The 25,068-nt window shown below is 37.5% G+C and overlaps 3 protein-coding genes across 3 annotated transcripts; 2 read left to right on the forward strand and 1 right to left on the reverse strand.

The window, feature by feature from the left end:
• Positions 1-58: 58 nt before the first annotated feature.
• LOC104887660 (cellulose synthase A catalytic subunit 1 [UDP-forming]) lies at positions 59-7,685 on the forward strand. Its single transcript, XM_010672349.4, has 14 exons — positions 59-372; positions 1,160-1,355; positions 1,443-1,621; positions 2,267-2,387; positions 2,470-2,659; positions 3,086-3,352; positions 3,513-3,858; positions 4,099-4,236; positions 4,325-4,450; positions 5,004-5,216; positions 5,306-5,570; positions 5,696-5,892; positions 6,021-6,371; positions 6,667-7,685. The coding sequence occupies exons 1-14, from the start codon at positions 289-291 to the stop codon at positions 7,252-7,254; spliced, it is 3,261 nt and encodes a 1,086-aa protein (XP_010670651.1). The 5' UTR covers positions 59-288; the 3' UTR covers positions 7,255-7,685.
• A 3,609-nt stretch (positions 7,686-11,294) lies between these two features.
• On the forward strand, positions 11,295-17,313 carry LOC104887659 (hypothetical protein). The gene is made up of 5 exons (XM_010672347.4): positions 11,295-11,610; positions 14,257-14,305; positions 16,464-16,526; positions 16,649-16,710; positions 17,028-17,313. The coding sequence occupies exons 1-5, from the start codon at positions 11,431-11,433 to the stop codon at positions 17,118-17,120; spliced, it is 447 nt and encodes a 148-aa protein (XP_010670649.2). The 5' UTR covers positions 11,295-11,430; the 3' UTR covers positions 17,121-17,313.
• A 901-nt stretch (positions 17,314-18,214) lies between these two features.
• On the reverse strand, positions 18,215-23,058 carry LOC104887658 (adenine nucleotide transporter BT1, chloroplastic/mitochondrial). The gene is made up of 3 exons (XM_010672346.4): positions 21,987-23,058; positions 19,069-19,230; positions 18,215-18,971 (listed from the first exon to the last, which is right to left on the reverse strand). Exons 1-3 carry the CDS (start codon positions 22,560-22,562, stop codon positions 18,498-18,500), a joined length of 1,212 nt encoding a protein of 403 aa, XP_010670648.1. The 5' UTR covers positions 22,563-23,058; the 3' UTR covers positions 18,215-18,497.
• Positions 23,059-25,068: the final 2,010 nt, after the last annotated feature.

Here is a 25,068-nt window from a genome sequence, read left to right on the forward strand (position 1 = left end):
GTGGTGAAAATTTAGTAAGGAACATAAAAATAAACTAATAAAGAGTAAAGACCCACTTAAGATGAGAGCGTCTGTCTTAGTATATTCAGATAGAGAGAAGAGGAGAGAGAAAGAGGAAGGCGAAGAAGCAAGGAATATGATATGATATCCCCATCTCATTTGCTTGGGTTTCTTAAAAATCGAGCAATTACCCAGTTTAGATCTTCCAAAAATATCCCTGACCCACAAAAAATTGCTACATTTGGGGGTAAATTTAGGTGAGAGTTTGAAGCTGAAAGAGGATCTACAATGGAGGCGACTGCTGGAATGGTTGCTGGATCTTACAAAAGGAATGAGCTTGTGAGAATTCGTCATGATAGTACTGACAGTGGGGTGAGTTGTTTTAATCATGTTTTGATTTTGATTTGATCTGATTGTGATTTCACATCTTTTTTTTAAAAATTTTATATTTAATTATTGTTGTTCTTTAATTTAGTTTGTTTTTTTATTCTTCTTTAGATGAATAAAGTTATTTTCTTTTAAATCTATGCTGGTTCAGTGATTTGAGCTCTAATTGTAGTGGATTTGATTAAGAATTATGGTTGAGAAATGGATCATGAAATTGGAATTTATACTTTGGGATTTCAGATTAGTTGCTGATGTAGGGAGGTGATATTTTGTAAAATTAATCAACTTCGAGATTAGATGGTGTTTTTATCTTTTTGATGAGTGTTATTTTCAATTATAGGCCTAAATGAACTAGATTGTGATGCTTTTGATTGAACTACAGTATGGAAGTAGTTGGGTAATTTTGAGTACAACAAGTGAGCAGAGTAGTAGTGATGCTTGATTGTTCGGATTTCGGATTGATTAGGAAATAATTTCATATGGGATCTTCAATTATAGAGTTCGAATTCATGTCACGCACATTTTAGGTGGAAACTTTGTGCCTTTATATGTGATGGCTTGTATCACCAAAAATCAATTAGTTGTATGTTAATCGATGTTCATTGATTCAAAATATTGCTGTGCATCGGAGCTGGGTTCACTTGAGATTGTTTTTACGAACAAAGATTCTTGATTTTCGCCATTGTTAAGACATTTGGTTAGATGATCAGTGATTCAGTCTCAATGTTTATAGTCACTTAACATGAGTATGCATTTTTGTTGTAAATTGCAGTCCAAACTTTCGAAGAACTTGGATGGACAAATCTGTCAGATTTGCGGTGATACTGTGGGACTAACTCCAAGCGGTGATGTCTTTGTCGCCTGCAATGAATGTGCTTTTCCAGTTTGCAGGCCTTGTTATGACTATGAGAGGAAAGACGGAAACCAGTGCTGCCCCCAGTGCAAGACACGATACAAGAGACACAAAGGTTTGTTTGCTTTATATCTTTCCATAATCGTTGTTTCCCTTATATCATGTTCTCCCAGTTTAAGAGCTGACACGAGTTTTGCATCAGGGAGTCCTCGAGTGGAAGGAGATGACGAAGAGGATGATATTGATGATTTGGAGAATGAATTCAATTATACCAGTGGAACTAGCAAGGCTAGACATCAATGGCAAGGAGAGGATGTAGATCTCTCGTCATCGTCTAGGCATGAATCTCAGCCGATTCCTCTGCTTACCAACGGTCAAGTGGTATGTGAAGATTGCACTTTCTCGTCATATATGTGCAGCTTGTATTATGGCTTGGTTTACTAATTGTCATTTGTTTTGCTATATGTCAAGCTGAGAAATACTGATGTACGAGAATGTAATAATTATTTTGCTACAATAAAAAGTGGAAATCCTTTTAGTTTGGTATATGATATGATGGTATCTGAAATGCGATCACTTATCGGGAACCGGTGACTTTTCAAAGTTGATCCGGCTGTAATATAGGATTCAATGTAGATCATGGGCTCATAAATCAAGCTCCTGAGGAGCTGTAGCTGGCCAAGTGTCTGTTCAATGGGATATGCTTCATGTAGCTTGAAGGTTTGCTGTGTGATGCATGAAATTCATGCTGACTCTTTAGTTGACTTAGAGTCATATCTCAAACTATTTCTTTTTATTATATATTTTATTAAAATTGTCACTTGTTTTAGAAATATATAGACTATAGAGTTTAACTTGCTGATCACCACTATCCCGGGACCTATTCTTCTTAGAATATTTCATCCAATTATTGGATGTGCTTGATAATGTCATAGATTATCCCTGTATGGTTGTCTGTTTGATGATTTTTGATTACTGTTCATGGCTGGAAAAATAGTGGCTTATTGAAATTCGTCTTTGTTTCAGGTTTCTGGGGAAATTCCCAGTGCCACACCAGACAATCAATCTGTGAGAAGCACATCTGGTCCTATAGGTCCGGAGAAGCGTGGTAACCACGCACTTCCTTATATTGATCCATGCCAGCCAGGTATTAGTTATTTTTTTTGTTGGATTGGTGTCTTCAATCTATGTTATACTTGTTGCTAATGCCATTAAGTGTTTTTTGACAGTTCCTGTGAGAATTGTGGACCCTTCGAAGGATTTGAATTCTTATGGGCTTGGTAGTGTAGACTGGAAGGAAAGAGTTGAAAGTTGGAAACTCAAGCAGGAGAAGAATATGACACATATGGGAAATCGATATGCTGAAGGGAAAGGAGGTGATATGGAAGGCTCTGGTTCAAATGGCGAAGAACTCCAGATGTGAGCATCTGTCCTGTGCTTTTATTCTCATATTTTTGCAGATATGACCTGCTAATTATCTCAAATCTGTTTGTTATTTTCTTTGTATGTTGGGGGCAGGGTGGCTGGATAGAAAGAACCATTCTGTGAATTCTGTTTGCTTTAGCAACGTTTCCGCCTTTTATGTTTCTTGTTAGAATGCATTACCTGCTTCATGCATTATTACGACATTCATATTTTCTGGTAGCCATCTATTCTCTTCATTTTCTTTGGCAGGGTCCTGGTTTTGATTTTTTTTTCTCTGAAGAAATGTTTTGCTAATAGTGGATGGCTTTCAACTTAATATTCTACTTGCACTAATTAGAAACAGTGGTTTGGGTTTTGAATATGTGGTCCTATGTTCTGAAACATGGAAATTGAGCCCTTTTTTTTTTTGTTTCCTTGCAGGGCTGATGATGTGCGTCAACCTATGAGTCGTATTGTCCCTATTCCTTCATCACATCTCACTCCTTATAGAGTAGTGATCATCCTCCGGCTGATCATCTTAGCCTTCTTCTTGCAATATCGTATTACCCATCCCGTGAAGGATGCATATCCTCTGTGGCTCACTTCAGTCATCTGTGAGATCTGGTTCGCCATGTCGTGGATTTTGGATCAGTTTCCAAAATGGTATCCTATCAATCGTGAGACATACCTTGACAGGCTCGCTTTCAGGTTGGCGTTCATTGCTATTATATTAACTCTATTCTGTATGTGTATTTGTGTAGTTGTTGTCATCATGCATGAACATTTGATTTTGTTTGTTTTACGATGTCAAATTCTGGTGGTGATTGAGATAAGGCTCTAAACTTAACCATTATGCATTCTTTTCTAGGCATGATCGTGAAGGAGAGCCGTCGCAATTAGCTCCAATTGATGTCTTTGTCAGTACTGTGGATCCTCTGAAAGAGCCACCTATCATTACAGCTAATACTGTGTTGTCCATTCTAGCAGTGGACTACCCAGTCGACAAAGTTTCTTGCTATGTATCAGATGATGGGTCAGCAATGCTGTCTTTTGAGGCTCTTTCTGAAACCGCTGAGTTTGCCAGGAAATGGGTGCCTTTCTGTAAGAAGTTCAGTATTGAGCCAAGGGCTCCAGAATTCTACTTTGCGCAGAAGATTGATTACCTAAAAGACAAGATTCAGCCTTCTTTTGTCAAGGAACGCAGATCAATGAAGGTAACTAATGAAATGCTTTACTCAATATAGTCTTTTTAAGCCACATTTAAAAAACACAAACTAATTAACTGTTAACATCACACTGGTCCCATTTGGACTAGCCTCCCCTAACCCTGCGTAGTCTGTGCTTGGGTCCATTTTTCCTTGGCACGTTCTGGTCTTGAATCGGCCCACTGGCCATCACTAGTCTTGACATGCTCTTCTTCTGAGAGTAATGATAGTATACCTGGTTTAATGCAGAGAGAGTATGAAGAATTTAAGGTTCGAATCAACGCTCTTGTTGCTAAAGCACAAAAGGTTCCTGAAGAAGGGTGGACAATGCAAGATGGAACAGCCTGGCCTGGCAATAACCCTAGGGACCATCCAGGAATGATCCAGGTAAGATAGTGATCTTTCGTTTACTGGGTTTTTCTCTACTTCTTTTTCATTTGTCAGCCTTTTTTATCTTATACTCCTTTCTCTGCAGGTGTTTTTGGGCCACAGTGGAGGTCTTGACATGGATGGAAATGAATTGCCACGATTAGTTTATGTTTCTCGTGAGAAAAGACCTGGCTTCCAACATCACAAGAAAGCTGGTGCCATGAATGCTTTGGTCCGTATATGTTTCAAACTTTTGGATCCTTCTCCTCTTTTCTAAATAGAGTGCACTCTTAAATACTTAATCCCCATGCTGTAGCCGGTAATAAATGACACCGGAACAGTAATGTCTTCTTTATATCTAAGTTCGTAAAGAAAGTTTGATTTTAATGCCCATGGTAATTGAACTTCATTCCCAAACATATATTTTTCCTCGTAAATTTCCTTTACCATCCAGTACCACCTTTGAAGTGGGTTTGAATGATAATAAAAATTAGTGAAGAGACAGAGGTATTTGGAAACGAACTTTGGACACGCATATGGACATGAGAATTTTTTCTCAAAATTACTAGTAGATATATTATTGTTACCATCATATATTACCGCCTACTCAACGAATGGGCCATTGCCATGCTTTCTAATATCTTCCCGTTTCTATGAGGTTTTCATTTTCTATTTTATTTTCTTTTGTTTTGATATTTGCTCCATTTTTGTAACTTGACCTAGGAATGTGCTCCATTATTGAAGAAAATTTTAGTTTGATTTATAAGTTTTCCTGGATTGTGCAGATTCGTGTTTCTGCAGTGCTGACCAATGGTGCATTTCTACTGAATGTCGATTGTGATCACTACTTCAATAACAGCAAATGTCTTAAAGAAGCCATGTGTTTCTTGATGGATCCTGCTCTTGGGAAGAAAGTCTGCTATGTGCAGTTCCCTCAAAGATTCGATGGCATTGATTTACACGATCGATATGCTAACAGAAATATTGTGTTTTTTGATGTATGTGTCCATCTTGTTTGAAATCTTTTGTAGACCTTTCTGTTTATTACGTTGGAGCTTGAATAATTTTTTGACGTTGTATTATGCAGATTAACATGAAAGGGCAGGATGGCATCCAAGGGCCAGTTTATGTGGGTACTGGATGTTGTTTCAACAGACAAGCACTTTATGGGTATGATCCTGTATTAAGTGAAGAAGATTTGGAGCCGAATTTTGTCATCAAAAATTGTTTTGGATCAAGGAAGAAGGGGAAGAGTGGTAACAAAAAGTACATGGATAAGAAGAGGGGGCCTAAAAGAAGTGAATCTTCCATACCTATTTTCAACATGGAAGACATTGAAGAGGGTGTTGAAGGTAAAATTAAATGCATGATTTTCACTTCCTTCTAAGTTTGTGTATCGTGCTATTAGTTTAAGTGTTGGGTGTCATGCGATTGTTGGCTGAAAAATATAATACTCACCTTTATTGTTGTTTCACAGGGTATGAGGATGAGAAGTCTCTTCTCATGTCTCAGAAGAGACTAGAGAAGCGATTTGGTCAGTCACCGGTGTTTATTGCAGCCACCTTCATGGAGATGGGTGGTATTCCACCTACAACGAATCCTGCGACTCTGTTAAAAGAAGCCATCCATGTTATTAGCTGTGGATATGAGGACAAGTCAGAATGGGGTAAAGAGGTAAGCCAAGTAGCAACCTACTACTTAACACCTTCCTCTCCGGAAAATTTTCTACTAGACCCTTACTAAATACTACTGCCAGACTTTTTTCTTGATCTGAGATTCTTATGTCGTGTACTGTTTTTCAGATTGGGTGGATTTATGGTTCCGTTACAGAAGATATTTTGACTGGATTTAAGATGCATGCCCGTGGCTGGATTTCCATCTACTGCATGCCTCCGAGGCCAGCATTTAAGGGTTCTGCTCCCCTGAATCTTTCAGATCGTTTGAACCAAGTCCTTCGATGGGCTTTGGGATCTATTGAGATTATGCTCAGTAGGCATTGTCCCATATGGTATGGCTACAAGGGGAGGTTGAGATTCTTGGAGAGATTGGCTTACATCAACACAGTCGTTTATCCCCTCACGTCTATACCTCTCATTGCCTACTGTATTCTTCCAGCTATTTGTCTATTGACTAATAAGTTTATCATTCCCACGGTATGTATAGCGTTTACCACTTATTGTTTATCTCTGGGGTCGTTTTTTTTTTTTGGTTATAGTAGTGAACGTCCTTTGTGGTATAGTAAATCCATTGATTGTAACATCCTAGTAAAAAATGCATATAAAAATCTATTAAGAATATGGAGCGATTTCTTCATTCTTTCTGCCACAGCTCTAGTTCATTTTCCAGACTCCAGAGAATTGTGATTATCTGCATTAATATATTTATGAATAGGTCGCCTACTTCATTTCGCTATATGTTTTGATGCTAAAAATTTGTGTCTGATTGCAGCTAAGCAACTTCGCCAGTGTGCTGTTTATCATGCTTTTCATGTCCATTGCTGCTACCGGTATTCTTGAGCTTAGATGGAGTGGAGTTTCCATTGAAGACTGGTGGAGAAACGAGCAGTTCTGGGTCATTGGTGGTACATCGGCCCATCTGTTTGCCGTCTTCCAGGGTTTGCTAAAGGTGCTTGCCGGTATCGATACCAACTTCACTGTTACTTCCAAGGCAAATGACGAAGATGGTGATTTTGCGGAACTTTACATCTTTAAATGGACATCACTTCTCATTCCTCCCACCACCGTGCTTATTGTGAACTTGGTCGGTGTTGTGGCGGGTGTTTCTTATGCCATTAACAGTGGATACCAATCGTGGGGCCCACTCTTTGGGAAACTCTTCTTCTCTTTCTGGGTGATTGCTCACTTGTATCCCTTCCTCAAGGGTCTCTTGGGTCGTCAAAACCGTACCCCAACCATTGTCATTGTTTGGTCCGTACTTCTTGCTTCCATCTTCTCCTTGCTCTGGGTTCGGATCAATCCTTTCACCTCCGACGCCGACAAAATTGCAGCTAACAACCTATGTGGTGCCAATTGTTAGATTGTCACTAAATTATGAGGTTAGTGTGGGCAACCTTTTTGGCTCAAAGTTCTTAGCTTTTGTGTAAATACCTCGGGTGTCGGATCGAAGCGTGAAGAGGCATAAGAAAGTCGAAGTAGTGTTGCTTCTGGTTGCTTAAAATGGGAAATCTTAAGGACCATGACATAAGCCCTTTGTGTGCATCTTTCTTTCTTTGGCTTCACCTTGTTTTGTGTTGCTCTGCACTACATGTTTTCTTCTCTTCTCAAGTCGTCGACACTTTTGGGCTTACAAGTGGAGGTGTGAAAACCATATCTCGCTTTGTTGTTATTTATGTAGTATTATGATTTGTAAAGCAACTTCATACTCCAATGTACTATTCTTTTTGTACTTAAAGTATACATAGAAGTTCGCACGTATTTGTGCATCAAAATAGATGAAGTATTACGTAATCCCTCTAGTCGGAAATGATTTGTCATGATAGTGTGATTTTGATAAGTCTTGTGACAATTTAATCAAAATGAGGTTGAGAAATCAAAGCTATTCTAGGAATCTAAATCTTTAGATACCAAAGGTAACCTTTGGATGTTGTAGTGACCACTTAAGCTTGGTTGATTTTGTTGAAATAGAAAGAAAAAGTAGGTTTCGGAAGTTCATTGATTAGTACATCTTTGGTGCTGGTAAGGTCGGAACTGTGGTTGTTCGTCTTCGTTTGTTGGCCGATAAGATCTCTGATATTGACCAGCCGGCTGGGTTGGTTATTGTTTTCTATTGAAAAGGAGTTAGCTGTCTGCGCTTCGCTTAAGTTCATAAATCTTTTTTTGGTGCAATGGTAGAGATTGTAAATAAAGGTTAATGTTCTCTTTTTTCCTAACTAATATGGGGTAAATTGGATGAACCAAGAAAATAGCTTCCGCAATTGTCCATAAAATATGAGAGTTTGTAGTTGGCGATATGACATACTTCATGTCTAATCTATCAATATCTCTTTCAATTAGGAACTTGACTATGAGGATTGTCCATAAGTAGAAGTTATTGGTGTATAGCAACTTGATCTACAGAAGAACAAAATAATCAAATAAAAAAATACGGTTTTTTCACAAAGTACCTCCGAGTTTTCAAAAAATTCACCTGGTACCCTCTAAGTTTTCAAAATTCACAGGGTACCCCTAAGTTTCAAACTAATACACGGGGTACCCTTAAATGCCCTTAATGAATAACGACGTTAATCGCCGTTAGTCATTAACCCTAATTTTCTGTTTTCAACTCTAATTAACCTCTAAACCTAATCCTAACCCTAACCCTAACCCTAATCCTAACCTTAACACTAACCCTAAACCTAAACCTAACCACCCTTCCCCCACCCTCCCATCACCCCTACCCCCTGTCCCACCCCCAACCCCCTTCCTCACCCCAGCAACCCCCCCCCCCCACCCTCGCAACCCCAACCCCACCGCAGCCCCCACCCTCCCTCCCCCACTCCACGCAATTTTCGCAGCCCCTGAAATCTCACCCTTCTCCACACCTGCACCCCATTAGTACACCCCCACCCCCCGCGCCACCACAACACCACCTCGTTTCCATTTTCGCACCCATCCCCACCCCGATGCACCACCCTCCTCCCATTTTCGCGAAACAAAAAGTCCCCCCACAACGAAAAAACAGAGGGAAGAAGAAGGGGGCGCAGGCGGCGCGGGGGGCGCAGGCGGCGCGGGGGGCGCAGGCGGTGGGGTGCGAAAATGGAAAGGGGTGGTGCGGTGGTCGGCGCGGGGGTGGGGGGAAGGTTAGGGGGCGCGCGATGGGGAGGGAAGGGTGAGGGGCTGCTGAACTGAACTGAGAGGGGGAGGAGGGCGACGCGAGGGTGGGGAGGGGCTGCGGGGGTGGGGGAGGAGGGCGTGAGGGTGGGGAGGGGCTGCGGGGGGTGGGGGAGGAGGGCGTGAGGGTGGGGGAGGGGCTGCGGGGGGTGGGGGAGGGGGCAGGAGGCAGGGGTGGTGGGAAGGTGGGGGGATGGGTGGTGGGTTAGGGTTAGGGTTAGGGTTATGGTTAGGGTTAGGGTTTAGTGTTAGGGTTAGGGGTGGGGGTTAGGATTAGGGTTAAGATTAGGGTTAAAGCAGAAAATTAGGGTTAATGACTAACGGCAGTTAACGCCGTTAGTCATGAAGGGCATTTAAGGGAACCCCGTGTATTAGTTTGAAACTTAGGGGTACCTGGTGAATTTTGAAAACATGGAGGGTATCAGGTGAATTTTTTGAAAACTCGGGGGTACTTGGTGAAAAAACTGTAAATATCATCTTTCTAATGTTCGAAGTTTAAGAAGCTTTGAAGAATAAAAGAATTCAAATCTAGATTTCGGCTAAAAAAAGTCACTAATAAAAATAGTTTTCAGTTTATCGATTTCATTCTTGATCAAAAAAAAATATCATCTTTCTAATGTTTGATGTTTAAAGAGTTTTGAAGAATAAAAGAAACACAAATCTAAATTTTGGCTAATCAAGTTACTAACAAAAATAACTTTCATTTTACAAATTTCATGCTCAATCATGATTCAATAAAATTGGTTATATCTCGTAATGTATAATTTTATATTTCACTTTAACTACATAAAACTAGAGGTGATCAAGGTGAGCCCGCCCCAAAAATGGGCCGGTTTTGGGCACGAGTTTTTGGCTCGCGGTTGGTCCTGGTCTGGTTCGACCCGATTATTTGGGCACAAATTTCGGGCAATGGGCAACCTAATTGGCTTATCAAATTCTCTATCGAGCCGTGAAAAAGATTCAACAAAAGACAGAAACAAATCCACTATGGATAACATCCTTTTTCAATTGGGTATGGCTTCGACTATTTCTGGAGCCCACCAATTAGTTAACATAGACATGTTTTATTTAACGACCGTATAGTAGATATACCAAGTTATCGTTGCAAATCTCAAGATACTATTATGGCGAAGGATGAACAAAAATCCCGATCTTTAATTCAAAATTCTCTTGATTCATTCACCCCGTGAGGAATTGCCCAAACATATGACTGCTAAACCAAACTTTGCCGTACGTAAAGTTGTCAGATTGGATTGGTTCATTCAATTAATAGTCCGTAATGGGATTTGCAAAAGACAGAGTTATTTTTCTCCACTGAGTTGATTCAATTAATTGTAACTTAATTCTGGACCACCTGAAACTCATGAGAGCTTATGAGCTTGGGGGTAGGCTTGTGATGAGACCTACTTGTTTTTCGGGTTTACTACGGCGTGAAAAGACTCCATACCGAGAGTTGCGACCTCCTATAAGCTCGAGACCCCTTCACCTGCCATCGGCATTCCCCTCCTTGTGGTTAAGGTAATGACTTTGGGCATGGCCAGCTCCCATAGTGTTTGTGACGATACTGGATTATTGGAAAAATTGGCTAATTTCGGCCTGGCCCAAAACTAGCACGAAAAGCCCGTTAGGCCCGACCCGAAACAATGAGTTTTGGCGCAAATTTTTTGGCCCGAAATGGGCTACTTTTTTTGGGCCAAAGCACGACCGGTCCATGATCACCTCTACATAAAACAACCGGACCATTCCTTGAAATATCTCATCAAAAGGAAATAAATTTCTTTTAAAAAAATTAATAGGTTGTGGAAAACGATGGTGTACGTATACGAACAAATCTAGGGATGTCCATTTTGGATAATACAATCCAAAATTTCGAATACACGAAAATTTTGGATCGGAAAAAATGTGATCCTTTTATTATCTAGAATTTCATATTCGAATTGTATATCCAATAACTTAAAATTTTAGTTTTTCAAAGGAAAAGTTAATAAAATAAGTTTCGGATGAAAGCGGATATTTTCGGCTATCCAGTCTTCGATACAGGTATTTTCGAATATTCAAATGTGGTTAGAAAATTTCGATCCATTATCCGATATGAAATTTATCGAATACTCGATTCAAAATTTCCGAAAATTAAAAAAATCGGATCGGGTATTCGATTTAGCGAATATTTATACACCCCCCTAAATTATTAAATTATTATCCATATGAAACGACAACGTATGAAGATGAACACATAACTTCCAAGATAAACTTGGTGGGAGAGCATACTGCATAAATCTTCTTTCTAGTTAGGGAAGAGAGAGAAAATAGAGAGAGAAGTAGTCAAGGGTTTCTCTGACGGTTTTTGGAGAACTTAACAACAACAACAACAGAGATTAAGAAAATGGAGCAAGTAACAGAAGGAGTTAGCAATCTTACCGTTACAGATTCATCTGACAACACAAACAACACCACCACCACCAACAACAACAACAACAACAACAATTTCAACAACAATAAGAAAAACCGTATTCAGGTTTCCAACACTAAAAAGCCCCTCTTCTTCTACGTCAATCTTGCCAAGGTACCTTCTTTTTTTAATATATGGGTTTTTTTGCTGTAATTTCTTAGCTTTTCTGGGTTTTTTTTATAGAAATTTTTCCTGCATGTATAGAATGTTAAAGCCCTTATAATATTGTGAATTTGTTCTTGTTTTTGGGGGAGGTATGATGAAATAAAAATTGGGTTTTTGTTAATTTTGAGTATGATTTAGACAATAAGGAATTATGTGCTTGTTTTTTGGATTTCTAATTTTCTGGGGAAAATGTCGGTGTATATTATTTAATAATTAATACCCCAGATGAGCAAGTAGGGTAGACATTGGTAGGGCATTTAAATGTTTGTAATTTTGATTGCTCAGGAAAATTTTGATTTTTTTTTTTTGCTGGCATTCAAATCTTGTTGAACAGTGGTGCAAGTGGTGTAATTTTTTCTTGCTTGTATGAGATGAATTTGGATTTTCCTGTTATTGCTGATTATTGTTAAGGATGTAGATTATCCCTAATCTGGAATCTGATTATCGTTGTGTGACAAGTGAACATAATGACAATGATATTAACAATTTTTTAGTTTTGGACCATATAGTTTTGTCATTGATATGATATGGTATAAATTAGACATTATACAGAATATGGATGGGTTGATGACATTCTATGTTTGAGTGGTGGCATGCTGCTTAAGTTTATTTTGGGGTAATTGACAGCTACGGCTCATTTGGTTAGTGATTATAAATGGTGGTAATGGTAATGCATTCTAGTATAAATTTTAAAAGAAAAATCCCATGTCATTACCCATGGTAATGCTATCTCATCCCCAAATATCCATTTTCTTCCTAAAATTTCATTACATCTATTCCCAAGTTGGGAAGGTGGTAATGGAAACTTATAAAGGAGAACTCATGTTTTGTGATGAAATTTCATACCATAGGTATTGATATTAGAATTTGTTTACAAATTTATACTAAATTACATTACCATTACCACCATTTATGACCACTTACCAAACGGGACGCTAGAGTTCTGCCCAAGTAGGCAAGTACCTAAGCCCTCTCTTCTTTAAGTTGTCACAACTCAAAGCTATTGATGAACTCGAGAGAGTCACAACTTTGGGTTGCCTTTCAAGTATAAATGCAACCCCGAAAGAAATATCATCTTTCGAACTTGTAACAAGAAAATATGTTTGTTTACCATTTCCTTTTCTTTTAATATTTTAACAAGTTATAAGTCGTGCAAGACCGCTTGGGAAGACACCTCTCAAAGTTGGGACCATTTTGGGTCAATCAATAGTTGGAGCTTTTTGGAAAAGAGGGGCATAATTAGAATTGTTAGTGTCAATATTTCCTTTTTGTTTATTTTATATAATACTTAAATTGTAGTTGAAGCTCACAGCTTATGGCATGCGAAGTTCCTTTGTTTTGAATGCTGGATGCATACTGTAGTTTGAAGTTTAGGATACATCTAGTGCCAAGCCACTTTTATAGTTTTATCGGTTTTTTCACTAGGTGTACCTCTGGTTTTTCAAAATTCATGTGGGTACCTGAGCTGTTTCAAAAATGCACTAGGTACTTTTATTTTGGGGGTGAAATTGCAGCAGATGCATGCAGGTGGGTTTTGAGAAAGGGGAGAAAAATCCATCTACCCAGCTGATCCTCTTTGTAATATACAGGCTGCTGGGGGATTTCAGGTGGGTATTGTGGAGAGAGGGAGAGGGAGGAGGGCTGCAGGGGTGGGAGAAGGGGGAGGTCAGAGGTGGGGGGAGGGGGGTTGTGGTGGTTGAGTGGTTAGGATTTAGGGTGGAGGCTAGGTGTTAGGGGGATTAGGGGTTAGATTTAGGATTTGGAGGTTAGAGTTAGAGGGGTTAATTAGGGTTAGAAAGGTTTATTAGGGTTAATGACCAATGGAATCATGACGTCGTTAGTAGGGCTGTTCAAAGTGCGGTCTGGACCGCACCAAACCGCAACCCAAACCGTTTTTTCGCGGTTTGGGTTGGTTTGCGGTTTCAAAAATGCGGTTTGGGTTATGATTTCAAGCAAACCGCGGTTTACGGTTTGGGTTGGTTTTTAATTTTTGTAAACCAAAACCGCACCGCAAACCGCAATGTTACATATTTAGAAAATAAAATAAAATAAAATATACTTATGAAGGTGACATAAAAGTATAAAATTGAAAAAGAAGTTTGAGGAAAAACTTTAGCACTTTTGATAAATCATTATATATGTTTAATTATGAATTCAACTTCATATCTATTTGGACTCTTATTAACAATTTTTTTTTATCTTAGATTACAAAAGTAATATCGCGGAGGAAAAAATGGTTAAACCGCAACCCAAACCGCACCAAACCGTTTTGTGCGGTTTGGGTTGGGTTGGTTTGGGAAAAATTGCGGTGCGGTTTGGGTTGGAAAATTTTCAAACCGTATATTTGCGGTTTGGGTTGGGTTACATCCCAAACCGCACCAACCCAAACCGCGAACACCCCTAGTCGTTAGTCATTAAGGGTATTCCATGCATTTTGTTGAAATAGTAGGGGTACCCCATGAATTTTGAAACAGCAGGGGTACCCCATGAATTTTGAAAACCACAGGGGTACTTGGTGAAAAAATCGTAGTTTTATTGACCTTGTCACATATATTGCGAAAATTATGTAATCTATGTCTTTTTTTTTTTTTGTAGAGGTACATGCAACAACACAATGAGGTGGAGCTCTCTGCGCTTGGAATGGGTATTTCTTTGCTGATCTAGTTATTCTTTCTATTGTCTGAGCTACTAGTCTACTACAACATACTATGTCTTTCTGTGTGTGATATCTTTTATCTAGGAAATTTGACATGAATTATCTCAAATTTCACTTATCTTGTCGAAATTATATATAACATTCGATTTTTAGGAATAATTCCCAAGCTTGGGAGTATCCTCCCGAAGGTAATCTAAACATGTATTTTAGATGTAGGCAAAAGATGTGAATATAATCAATCAAAATATACTGGATCTTCCCAATCTATTGGACAAAATCTCTTTTAATATCAGTGTACTTTCGCTGTATTTGTGTTTATTGATCTTCATGAAATGAAAGAGTGTGTTTGATGAGTAGAAGTTAATTGATAATATGTTGATCAGCCGGTCTCTTGACCATTTGACATACCTATTTGGTGAGACTAGGTACTGTTTAACGTTAGATCTAAGCAAAATACACAAAAGTTGCCATTTGTAAAAGATACCTAGGAACCTTTTATGTATTCTAATTTACTTTCAATGTTATATGCTCCTATCAGATGGCTTGTCAGAGTGTGTGATACAAGATGTTAAATATGGTGGCAAGGATAGTTCTGATGAATTCCCTTTTTATAACTAGAGGGTAGTATTTTGGGACAACCCTAAACTGGGACACAAAAAATATTTATCATTAAAGAAAGTTTGATCAGATAATTTACTTAATTTTAGCTTAACAATAATAAATGTGCAAAAGCCAAAAGGCAATAGCAAGAAAACATATTTTGGGTTTAAGATGTCCTGACATGTCTAAAGCAATGTGTATTTCAAAGAGGGTAAGGTAAGGGTCACATTTCTCTAGAAGTCCCCATGCAACCTAGTTTTGCCACTTATGACTGGTTTGGCTATGTGCTTGACCCTTTCACAAAATAACATGTTGCTCATGGCACCCTTAGGCTCCGTTTGATAGGGCGTAAAACGTTTTCCTGGAAAACTGTTTTCCTCTATTTTCAGTTTACATTGTTTGGTTGGCAAAAGAGTTTAAAATCATTTTCCCTTGGGGTAAAATTACTCTCGCAATCATGGAAAACCATTTTCCTTTCAAAATGAAGGAAAAACTGTTTTCCTTTCAAAATGAAGGAAAAACTGTTTTCCTTCTCTCTCTTTTATATTCCTCTCACTACATTCTTACTATCCCTTTCATTTTCCTTTCATTTCATCATTTTTCTTACATGGAACCAAACAACGGAAAACTAATTTTGGAGTTGTGTTTTACATTGTAAATTGTTTTCCATGCAAATCATTTTACACTGAAAATGTTTCACGCTCTACCAAACGGAGCCTTAGTGTTGCTCAGTGATAATCTATGATTAATGGCTTCCAGCTAAAAACAATTATTGTACTAAAATTAGCTAGCAATGGTGTTTCCTTTAGTGCAGCTTCCAGAGTAAGTCAAGTGTATCCTGAGTGACTGGATACTCCATACAGGTCTTTTGATTACTAGTTCTGTTGTTGGCTTCTCTTTCTTTTGCTAGTATGTGTTCCACTGGTTCATTTTTGGTGATTTTCCTTGTGAGGAAATAGCACATCATATATACTTTAATAAGAATTTTTGGAACTTATAATCTGGGTCTTGTTGACACTGTTTTTGAGCTTTCTCCAATTAGGTAGTCTTTCTTTTGGTGAAGGACTCATATTGGTGAAGTGTGAGAGCCAATATAGTGATTGTTGTTAGAGTTTGTGTAAGGAAATAATTTTCAAGGCTCCTGCTTCTATCTCAGGGGAATGACTATGCTGAAAGCTTGTGTTTTTTTTTGTTTTTGTTTTGAAGTTCACCAAATGATCCCCATTAATTTTTTTCAATTTTGGCTCCCCCTGAGAGAAACCTATGCTTTTCACTTACCATCGTTGGAGTCAAATACAGTCCTCCATCTGTCTCTCAATACTTTACCCACTTTCCTTTTAGGGCATGTTTGGTGCAATAACTTGGTTTGCCATATTCTCATGTTTCTGCTGAGTTCCTTGTTGCTACTTTGTGTCTGTAGTCCGTCCTTACGGCTTCTGAAAATTTCAACTTTCGGTTAAAAGCTAGTGGTTTTAGTTCTCTATTGTTCTTTATACCTAAAATTTTTTGGTCCTTAAATATCTGATTTGCTTAATGTTTTTTGCAGCCATTGCAACAGTCGTCACTATTGCTGAGATTTTGAAAAACAATGGATTTGCTGTTGAAAAGAGTAAGTATATTTTTCTTTTCACTTATCTTATTCTTGCTTTTTGGTTGTTTTTGTTGTTTGGGGCTTTCTTATTTCTAATGGTAACTATGTTTGTGAAACTTGGTATTTGTTTGTTTTGATAGAAATCACTACTTCAACGGTTGACATCAATGAATCAGGGGAACGGCCTGTCCAGAAAGCTAAGGTATTTTGCTATCCTCATGGACATTTGTTTCTTGTACTCTAGTCAATAACAGGAATGCTACTAGAAAATGTTTATTCCTGGAGGAAAGCAATATTATTAAGCTCTTTTAGGTTATATTATCTTCACCTGAAATAAGGTGTTCTGGTCTAGTATGGAGTTGTAGTTAATATAAATATTTCTGGTCAGATGTAGTTATGGCCGGTTTCACGATAAAACATTTGGTCTAGCCTGGAACTTTGTGGTCTAGTCTAGTATGGTCGAGTTTGGTCTGACGTGTTTTGGAACTTTATTAAATCTTTATCAATTTTTTATTGTAGATTGAAATTGTGCTGGAGAAGTCAGAGAATTTCGACGAGTTGATGGCTGCTGCTGCGGCGGAGGAGGCAGATGCGGAGGAGGAGCAGGCATAGGATCTCTAGGCAGCTGTGGTTTCTTCTCAGTTTTTATTGTGTGTTTGTCACTGGTTTGTAAGGGGTTGTCCTGATTTCTATCAAGTAAAGTGTACTAACAGATTTAGCCACGAAGGCTTTCCCTATCAATTTTGTAACAAAAGGAAACATATCTTTATTCTGATTTCTTATATTGCACTGTGATTTATTCTTATCTGTTTGCTTATAGGAAGTTTTAACTGTTGAATTCCCTCGATTGATGTACTTGTAGAAGGAAACTATTTTTCATGGACAAATTACTTGTGGCCAGCCTTTTTGAATTAGAAAGTTGATAATCTTTGGATAAATTTGATATTCAGAGTGAAATATTCGCCTCTGCAATAATTGTAAGCTTACTGCATACACCATGTACAACTATGTAGCATGGGTATTTCTTCTAAGTCACGTACTCGCATCCGATACAATACGTATTCTGTATGGGTACTCGTACCATTTCATAAAATTTCAAAATCTTGTCGTTTTGTCCCCGTACCCGAATCCGCACCCGTCTATGCGTAATCTAGATGTACAGCTCTGCAACTTTTTTTTTGACAGCTCTGCAACTTGAAACAAGAGGTGTTTGCTCTTTTTGAAATTTAAGAAAAACCACCCTAACAACAGACAGCTAATAAAACCACCTCCATTAAGTTTTTACACAATCACCTGTGCCCATTTTTCAAGTGATTGAAAACTTAGCTGAGCATGGATTGTTTATATTGAATATCAAATACAAGTTACAGGTGGTTTTTAACAAGAGTTAAATTACTGTCTTTGGGAAGAAGCTCTTCACTCGGTTGTTTTTGATCAATTATCCCTCAATCAAGCAGGAGGTTCAAATTTTTGTGCCGAAAGACTGAAGGCACAACCTGAGAACTCAATTTAAACCTGTTAAGACAACCTGAGAACTCAATCTAAACCTGAAAGACAACTTGAGAACTCAATTTACAGACAAAATTAGTTATTGACCAATACAGGAGAGTTTCAGTGAGAAGACTGATATGTACAAAGTGGGAAGTAATTTCAGGACATTGATTAGTGCATTATTTTGGTTATTACCATTATTGCATTACAAATGCTGCTATGAATTGCCGTATGTAAATCACAACTAAACAGTCACAATTACAGCAAAATTTCACTAATCCACGCCCACAACATCAAAACTCCCCATGTTGTTCCACTTCATTTCATGTTCAAGCACGTTACCACAAAAATTGGAAAATTGTGATATAAATCTAGAAAAAGTATCAGCCCCTAAAGAATGGCTGTTCGAATAAAAACCCAAACAAAGAACTTGTGAAAAACAAAAGTTACCCAAAAAGCTCCATCTGTGTCATCAATTTATTCCTTAGGTAAACTCTCCTATGCCTCATCTCCATCCTCCACCAGTATCTTCTTGCATGCTTCATAACACATAAATGAAATCCCAGCAGCTGGCACCAACTTCAAGCAACTAGGGCCGAGACCTCTATATAGACCTTGTACCCCCTCCTGCTCGAGGATAGTAGCCAAAGCATGAAACACATTTTTGTATACCTGTCTTCCGCTAACAGCCCCTACTTGCATATGCTTCCTAGCCACCTCAAGAGGGAACGTCGCAGTACTGGAGATGGCCCCTGCTAAAGAACCAATCAGCAGGGTTTCGATATTCCCAATCTTCTCTTGCTTGAAAACCTTCCTATATGTTTTCCGCAGCGTGTCGTACGCACAGTAGTTCGTAGCGGCATAAGGAATGACACCAATTAAGCTCGGGGCAAGGCCTCTGTACAGCTCTGAAACGCCTTCCTCACGTAATATTTTCACAAAAGCATCGACTATACCATTGTAGACATCCCTCTGTAGGTTTTCCCAAAAGATGTTACCAGGCAATGTTATCAGTCAGTTACAGAGGAAATAATATTTATGGCAGAATGACACAAGGAGAAAGAACCACCTGTATGGTTAATCGGGTCTTCACCAACTCAAGAGGGTATGTCAGCATGGTAGAGCTGACCCCTGCACACGCCCCGGCAATAAGAGAAGGGGGGATAGGAACTTTAGATTGTTCTCCTGGCTTTGGTGACAAGCGCTTGTTGACCGTGTCATATGCAAGGAGCTATATGGAGGAATCAAGAAGAACTATGAACATTATATTCATGAACTATGTGCTGATTGGTTTTGCAGGCGTTCTTTCAAGAAGAGAACATCCTGGTAGCATAAGCTCAAACATTTCAAACAAGCACCACTTTCAATACAAGCCAAAACACCCATCAAACCCCGAAAGAAAGAAAAGAAAACAATCACATTGTCAATCAGAATTAATTGTCTTGTCCATTTTAACCATACCTTCTGGTATCCTTGTTTGCTTGAACAGTCAAAACTTCAAAAATGTACACTTTTTACACCTAAGACAACAAATATAGGCTATTGAGGGAAAGGGCTCCAAATCCAAGGTTCCAAATTATAAGATCTAAAAAGTGTATGGAGAATTAAAAGCAATATCTGGTATTAGACTTTTAAACAATTGAGAGAATACACTACAATCTTGTCACGGTGCAAATAACTAATAGATGGAAAACTTATTTCAGCATTATTGGCTCTTCACAAACCAAGACAAAGACCAATAGCATGTATTCATGATTTCATGTTACTAGATCCACATGGTATCGATGAGTTATGGAAGTATCACTCAAGATTCAAAAAGTCACTATGGGGAACAAGTATTGCAGACTTTATATGAACTGAAAGCGGAAAGATAGAGTCAATTGCAAACAGGACACAATGAAGCAACTTGCAACAAAATTGACAGATCAACATATCCAAATACGAATATCTCCTGATAACCAAACACCAATACACATGATTTGCTAAGATAAAAACCTCGTCATCTCTTCTTATATCAGATCCTTAGAGCTAGCAAATATCACTGGGATAGAGGAGGGTTAACCATAAAACTGTAAAGCATTCTGTAACCTATCAACATATGATCACAAAGATCAGTAAAAATAAAGAAAAAAATTCAATTAGCACAACGGAATCACTCCACTTAAGTAGACAATTAAACAAACACTATCAACCACATACTGAAAGCATCACCCTGTAGTTTGACTGTATTTCAAGCAAATTACATCTAGAGCTTGATTTTATTAATTCTAAAAGATGCACAGAGTAAACGGTGAGTAAGAATGAAATGTATTCCAATTCATATGGTGATAACGAGGTGCTGATAAACGTTTGCAAAGTACATAATTCTCATTGCAATGTTTGGTAAAAGCACCATGTCCTGCAAAACCCTTACTACACAACACATCTGCACAACTCCACAAAACTGTTGGCCATCTATTCAGCTAATATTATTGTATGTGAAAACATTGAATTAAACTACGCAAAGAAGCAGAACTGTACCTACATATAGTCAAATTCAGAGGTTTAAAGCTAGCTAAATAAGTAAGACCTAATCGTCTCACATAAGATTCCCGGATGGTATTGCCTTCCGCAATCATGCTCCACAAGGAATTCATGTCGATTCCTCATAGAGAGAGAAAAGGTTAGGCTGTTTTACTTCACAGAAGGATCCAGACTTTCTGCAACTTGACCACTTCTCTTACCTTTCTATTCTCTTCCTAGCTTTCTCTCCCCTTCCTTTCCCTCTATGTCTAAATATTGTGAATTCTCTTCAACATTCACATAATAAATCCTCAAATTTGTTAAGAAGTTGTAGTTGCATAAGGATACACAAGACCCATGTTGGTGATTACTAGGAAGACTATGTATTGCAATCCGTAAACACTTAGTGATTTGAGGTTTGTGTGGTTTGGTATAGAAACATCCAGTACACCAACAATGGCAAGTTCCAAGGCTACCACATCCCTCTCTTCATCAGAAAACTTTTAACATGATATTGACATCCTACTTCAACTTAAGATAAAGTTCAATTAAAAGCATCACAAGCAGTCAAGCAGCCAATAAACATTCTAGTCCTACAGCATGCCGAAATCTCAGCAAAAATTGACCAGACACATAAGCAGAGGGGTCTTAGACACATGAGCAGAGTGAGCGACCGCTCAGGGCCCCCAATTTTAAGGGGTCCCACCTATGTTATATTTTTTAAATTTTTAGGTTCTTTGAGTTTAGAAGGAAAATACATTTGTTTAATCCAAAAATTTTGCTGCTAATCTATATAAGTTTTTATTTCATATTTCATATCTTATTCTAGTTTTTATACTTGGTAATCTTTACTATATATTCTTTTATATCTAAGCTGTCTCCTTGTTGAAAATGAAAATAACATTGAAGTATTTAAGAAAGCTAATTCATTTTTCAACCATTTTTAATAAAAATATTAAATTAGTTATTAATAATAATGGATTAGAAATCCATTCTATAGCTCTATAGGGCCCATGTTTAGTGCATGGCACAAGGCCCAGTCCCTAAATTGTCTGAGATGTCCCTGCATGTAAGATTTATTATCAATCAGCAAAAGGCAGTGAAGTTTGCTCTTACCAAATAACCACCCCTATTCACTACACGGACAACAAAAGAGTATCAATAGACATCAAGAGACAAATTCATACAGACTTCAACATTGATTCACAGAAAAATACTCAAAGTAAACTCCAAGAACTAGTTCATAGTAGCAAAGAAATCACTGAACCAAGATCACCAAAAGACCACAAATATCAATTGCCAAACAAAAAGCACCCAGAAATCAATAACTAGTAGAAGCCAAACAAAAATTATAAACTTTGCAGAAAAATACATAAAGCCTACATGAACATCTCAACCTAGCAAAAAATAATGAAAGAAAGCACAAAGCACAAGCATAACACATAAACCACATCAAAAGATTGAGTAAAATAAATGTTCTGGTACCTCAATAGCCTTACTGGGAGCCACCCGAATAACATTAATCAAATTCCCCCTAAACAATCCAGTCCACCCATCAGTCTTCATAATATCATGAAACACTTCTGTAGTTGAATGTCCACTACTTCCAACCATCAAATGAGTCCTAATTGTCTCCAATGGAGCCACAGCCGTCCTCGAAACGGCCCCGGCAATCGCCCCACTAACCAACCTCCTTAATGAAGGATTAGCAACCTTAATCTTCAACTTAAAACCACCTTTTTTCTTCTTAGCCTTCTCCTCCTCAATTGCCTCAGGAATCCCAACAATTTTAAACCCTTCAGGGGAAGAAACATACTTTACATATAAATCCATGTATGGAAGCTTAAACCCTCCTTCATTGTCCTTTGAATTTGAAGGATTTGGGGACACCCCACCACCAAAACCCACACTACCCATTTGCCCAATACTTGCAAATAACCCACCTGTAGGAGGTAAGGTTTGATAACTCTCTTCTGAAATACTCCATTGAAGCCCCAAATTGCAATTACTCAAAAACCCATTTTCTTTTCCATTACAAATTTGCAATCTATCAAAACCCATGAATCAAATAACTTCAAAAACAAACAAACAAACAAAAAAATTTGGTTCTAGGGTTTCAAATAGTTCAGGAGAAAGAAACTCAACTATTGCTATATGACAACATTGAGGTTCTTAGACACCAATGAATAGATTTTCAGCAATTGGGTATGTTTCAAAATTGAATCTTTTTGCAAGTGTCACAAAAAAGTGTGGAAATTTAGAGAAAATAAAGGGGAAAACTTTGATTGTTTAAGAGAAGAAGAGTATACAAATATATTCTAATTTCTGCAGTTAATTAACACCCACCAAAAAAACTCACAGAAAGAGAAATGGAAGAAGAAGACAAAAAAAAGAGAAATAGAGAAGAGAGAGAGAAGTGATGGGTGTTTCTGCTTCTTCTCTCCCTCAGCCTTAAGAGACAGAGAAAGGGTCTGATGGATTTAGGTTCTCTGGTTTGCTGCACTCCAGTTTTTATATAAGTAGATTTTATAGAATATGATAATTTTGGGGGTGTTTTACTGTTTATTTGTGTATATAAGTAGGTTTTATATTGCGTTACATATAATAAGATTCTCTACTCCAACTAGGTTGAGAAGTTGGTGAAGACGGAATTAGAGTGACAAGTGAGGTCTGATGTGGGTTGTTGGTGTTGAGTTGTTGACTCAACTCGCTCAAGATTTGAAGCGTCATTCAGTGTCCGAGAATCTCCATGTGTACTTGCAAGACTTCGTTGATTCAAGACATGGTATAAAGCTTTAAGCTTCTCTATGTGTTAGTGTATCTAGATTTGTCACAATCATGACTCATTATGGGAATAATCGGACTAATTTGTAATTGATCGTACATTAATTGTAATCCGTGGATTGTGCTTCCAGGAGCACAATGAGAATTGTGCTCTCACAATGTAAAATAGAATATTTACGAAAATGAAAACAAGCATTTTGCAGGTGAAGTGGAACATTGTTAGAATTCACTTCCGAAAACGAATTGAACATTAAAGTGTAAGTGGAACATTACAAGAATTCACTTACAAAAACAAAACATTTTACTGTTGAAGTGGACATTACAAGAGTTCACTACGAAAACGAACATTTTACGTATTGAAGTGAAACATTACCATAAATCGATTACTTAAATAGAACATTTGCTCATCAAATATAGAACATGTTCTCACGAAAAACTGAACATATTTTTTTGCTGAGAAATAAGCTTTAAACGAACATTTTTTAAAATATAACATTTGTTTATCGAAAATAGAATAATTTTTACTTTAAATAGAACATAATATTCTGCTGAAAAAAGCTTAAAACGAACATTTACTGAAATAGAATATTTGCTTATTGAAAATAGAATATTTTTTTTATGAAAAATAGAATATATTTTTGTGCTAAACAATATGCTTAAAACGAACATTTGTTGAAATAGACCATTTGCTTATTGAAAATATAACATTTTTTTAATAGAAAATAGAACATATTTTTCGCAGAAAAATATGCTTAAAAGAACATTTGTTGAAATAGAATTTTACTTATCGAAAATGGTACCGATTTACAAGGTCACTGTGCGCACCGTGCTCCTGGGAGCACAATAGAATTTTCACTTTAATTGAATAGCCGATTTGATCCGATATTTTGAGATCTAGATCTAAAATACACTCGACTACAGAAAATGTAACTTGTGATGAATCTAATGCTCTGAAATCAAATTGATCCACACCCCACACAAGAAGAATTCGAAACTAGTTGATCCCAATATGGTCTGCTATATATTAACCCAACACGCGATAACTCATATTAATTTAGCCAGACCCAACATTGATTTGACTTGTTGTCAACTATTACATAAAATCTAAATTCGACCTAACCCTTTTTTTACACAACTCGAAATTACTTGAAAAGTGTATCAATCGAATTTTATCGACATACACTCTACTATGAATTGTAAATAGTCCCCTTTTACCTTAAAAATAATGAACAAGTTCGCTTTAGATATTCTATGGCCTCTATGAAGCAAGATACATGGGTTCCTTGTATTAAGATATAAGAGTGTTAATAACTTATCATACTTATCAAGGAGTCACATGAGTTACTAATATTCTATCATCATCAATTTTTTATTTCATTAAGGAGATTTTCCTTGCATGAAGGGGGCTAAAGTTGGAGATCTTTTTTACAAGAGGTGAGAATCGAACCCCTAAACTCACAACTACTAGGTCAACCTTGATTCTAACTTCTATCATCATTAGCATATACAATCATTAATCAATCAATGCTATTTGTACAGTCATCTATGATTGTATATTTGTATTAGCTACATAAAATAACAAAAAAAATATTGTTGTTGTCATTGTATAGGACCCAATAAATTAATTAAGTTAATTTTTGTAAAATTTACAAATAATTTATATATAAATCACGTATCTTGTTATTAATATGTAGTTACATGCTTCATAATCAGATTCAACTCCAATTTATAAATTCGACTGAAAAATAGTTAAATCTAGTAAAAATTTAGACTTATATGAAGT

Source organism: Beta vulgaris, chromosome 2 (assembly GCF_026745355.1).
Source record: "Beta vulgaris subsp. vulgaris cultivar EL10 chromosome 2, EL10.2, whole genome shotgun sequence".
In the NCBI taxonomy this organism is placed as follows: Eukaryota; Viridiplantae; Streptophyta; class Magnoliopsida; order Caryophyllales; family Amaranthaceae; genus Beta; species Beta vulgaris.

Excerpts from the sequence above, each read along its gene's own strand:
- LOC104887660 (XM_010672349.4), top strand. The coding sequence starts at position 289 with ATGGAGGCGACTGCTGGAATGGTTGCTGGATCTTACAAAAGGAATGAG. Across the intron at positions 2,388-2,469 it reads TATTGATCCATGCCAGCCAG|TTCCTGTGAGAATTGTGGAC; the intron begins GTATTAGTTATT and ends GTTTTTTGACAG. Across the intron at positions 6,372-6,666 it reads ATAAGTTTATCATTCCCACG|CTAAGCAACTTCGCCAGTGT; the intron begins GTATGTATAGCG and ends GTCTGATTGCAG.
- LOC104887659 (XM_010672347.4), top strand. The coding sequence starts at position 11,431 with ATGGAGCAAGTAACAGAAGGAGTTAGCAATCTTACCGTTACAGATTCA. Across the intron at positions 16,527-16,648 it reads TGGATTTGCTGTTGAAAAGA|AAATCACTACTTCAACGGTT; the intron begins GTAAGTATATTT and ends TTGTTTTGATAG. Across the intron at positions 16,711-17,027 it reads GGCCTGTCCAGAAAGCTAAG|ATTGAAATTGTGCTGGAGAA; the intron begins GTATTTTGCTAT and ends TTTTTATTGTAG.
- LOC104887658 (XM_010672346.4), bottom strand. The coding sequence starts at position 22,562 with ATGGGTTTTGATAGATTGCAAATTTGTAATGGAAAAGAAAATGGGTTT. Across the intron at positions 19,231-21,986 it reads CTCCCAGTAAGGCTATTGAG|CTCCTTGCATATGACACGGT; the intron begins GTACCAGAACAT and ends TCCTCCATATAG. Across the intron at positions 18,972-19,068 it reads AGACCCGATTAACCATACAG|AGGGATGTCTACAATGGTAT; the intron begins GTGGTTCTTTCT and ends GAAAACCTACAG.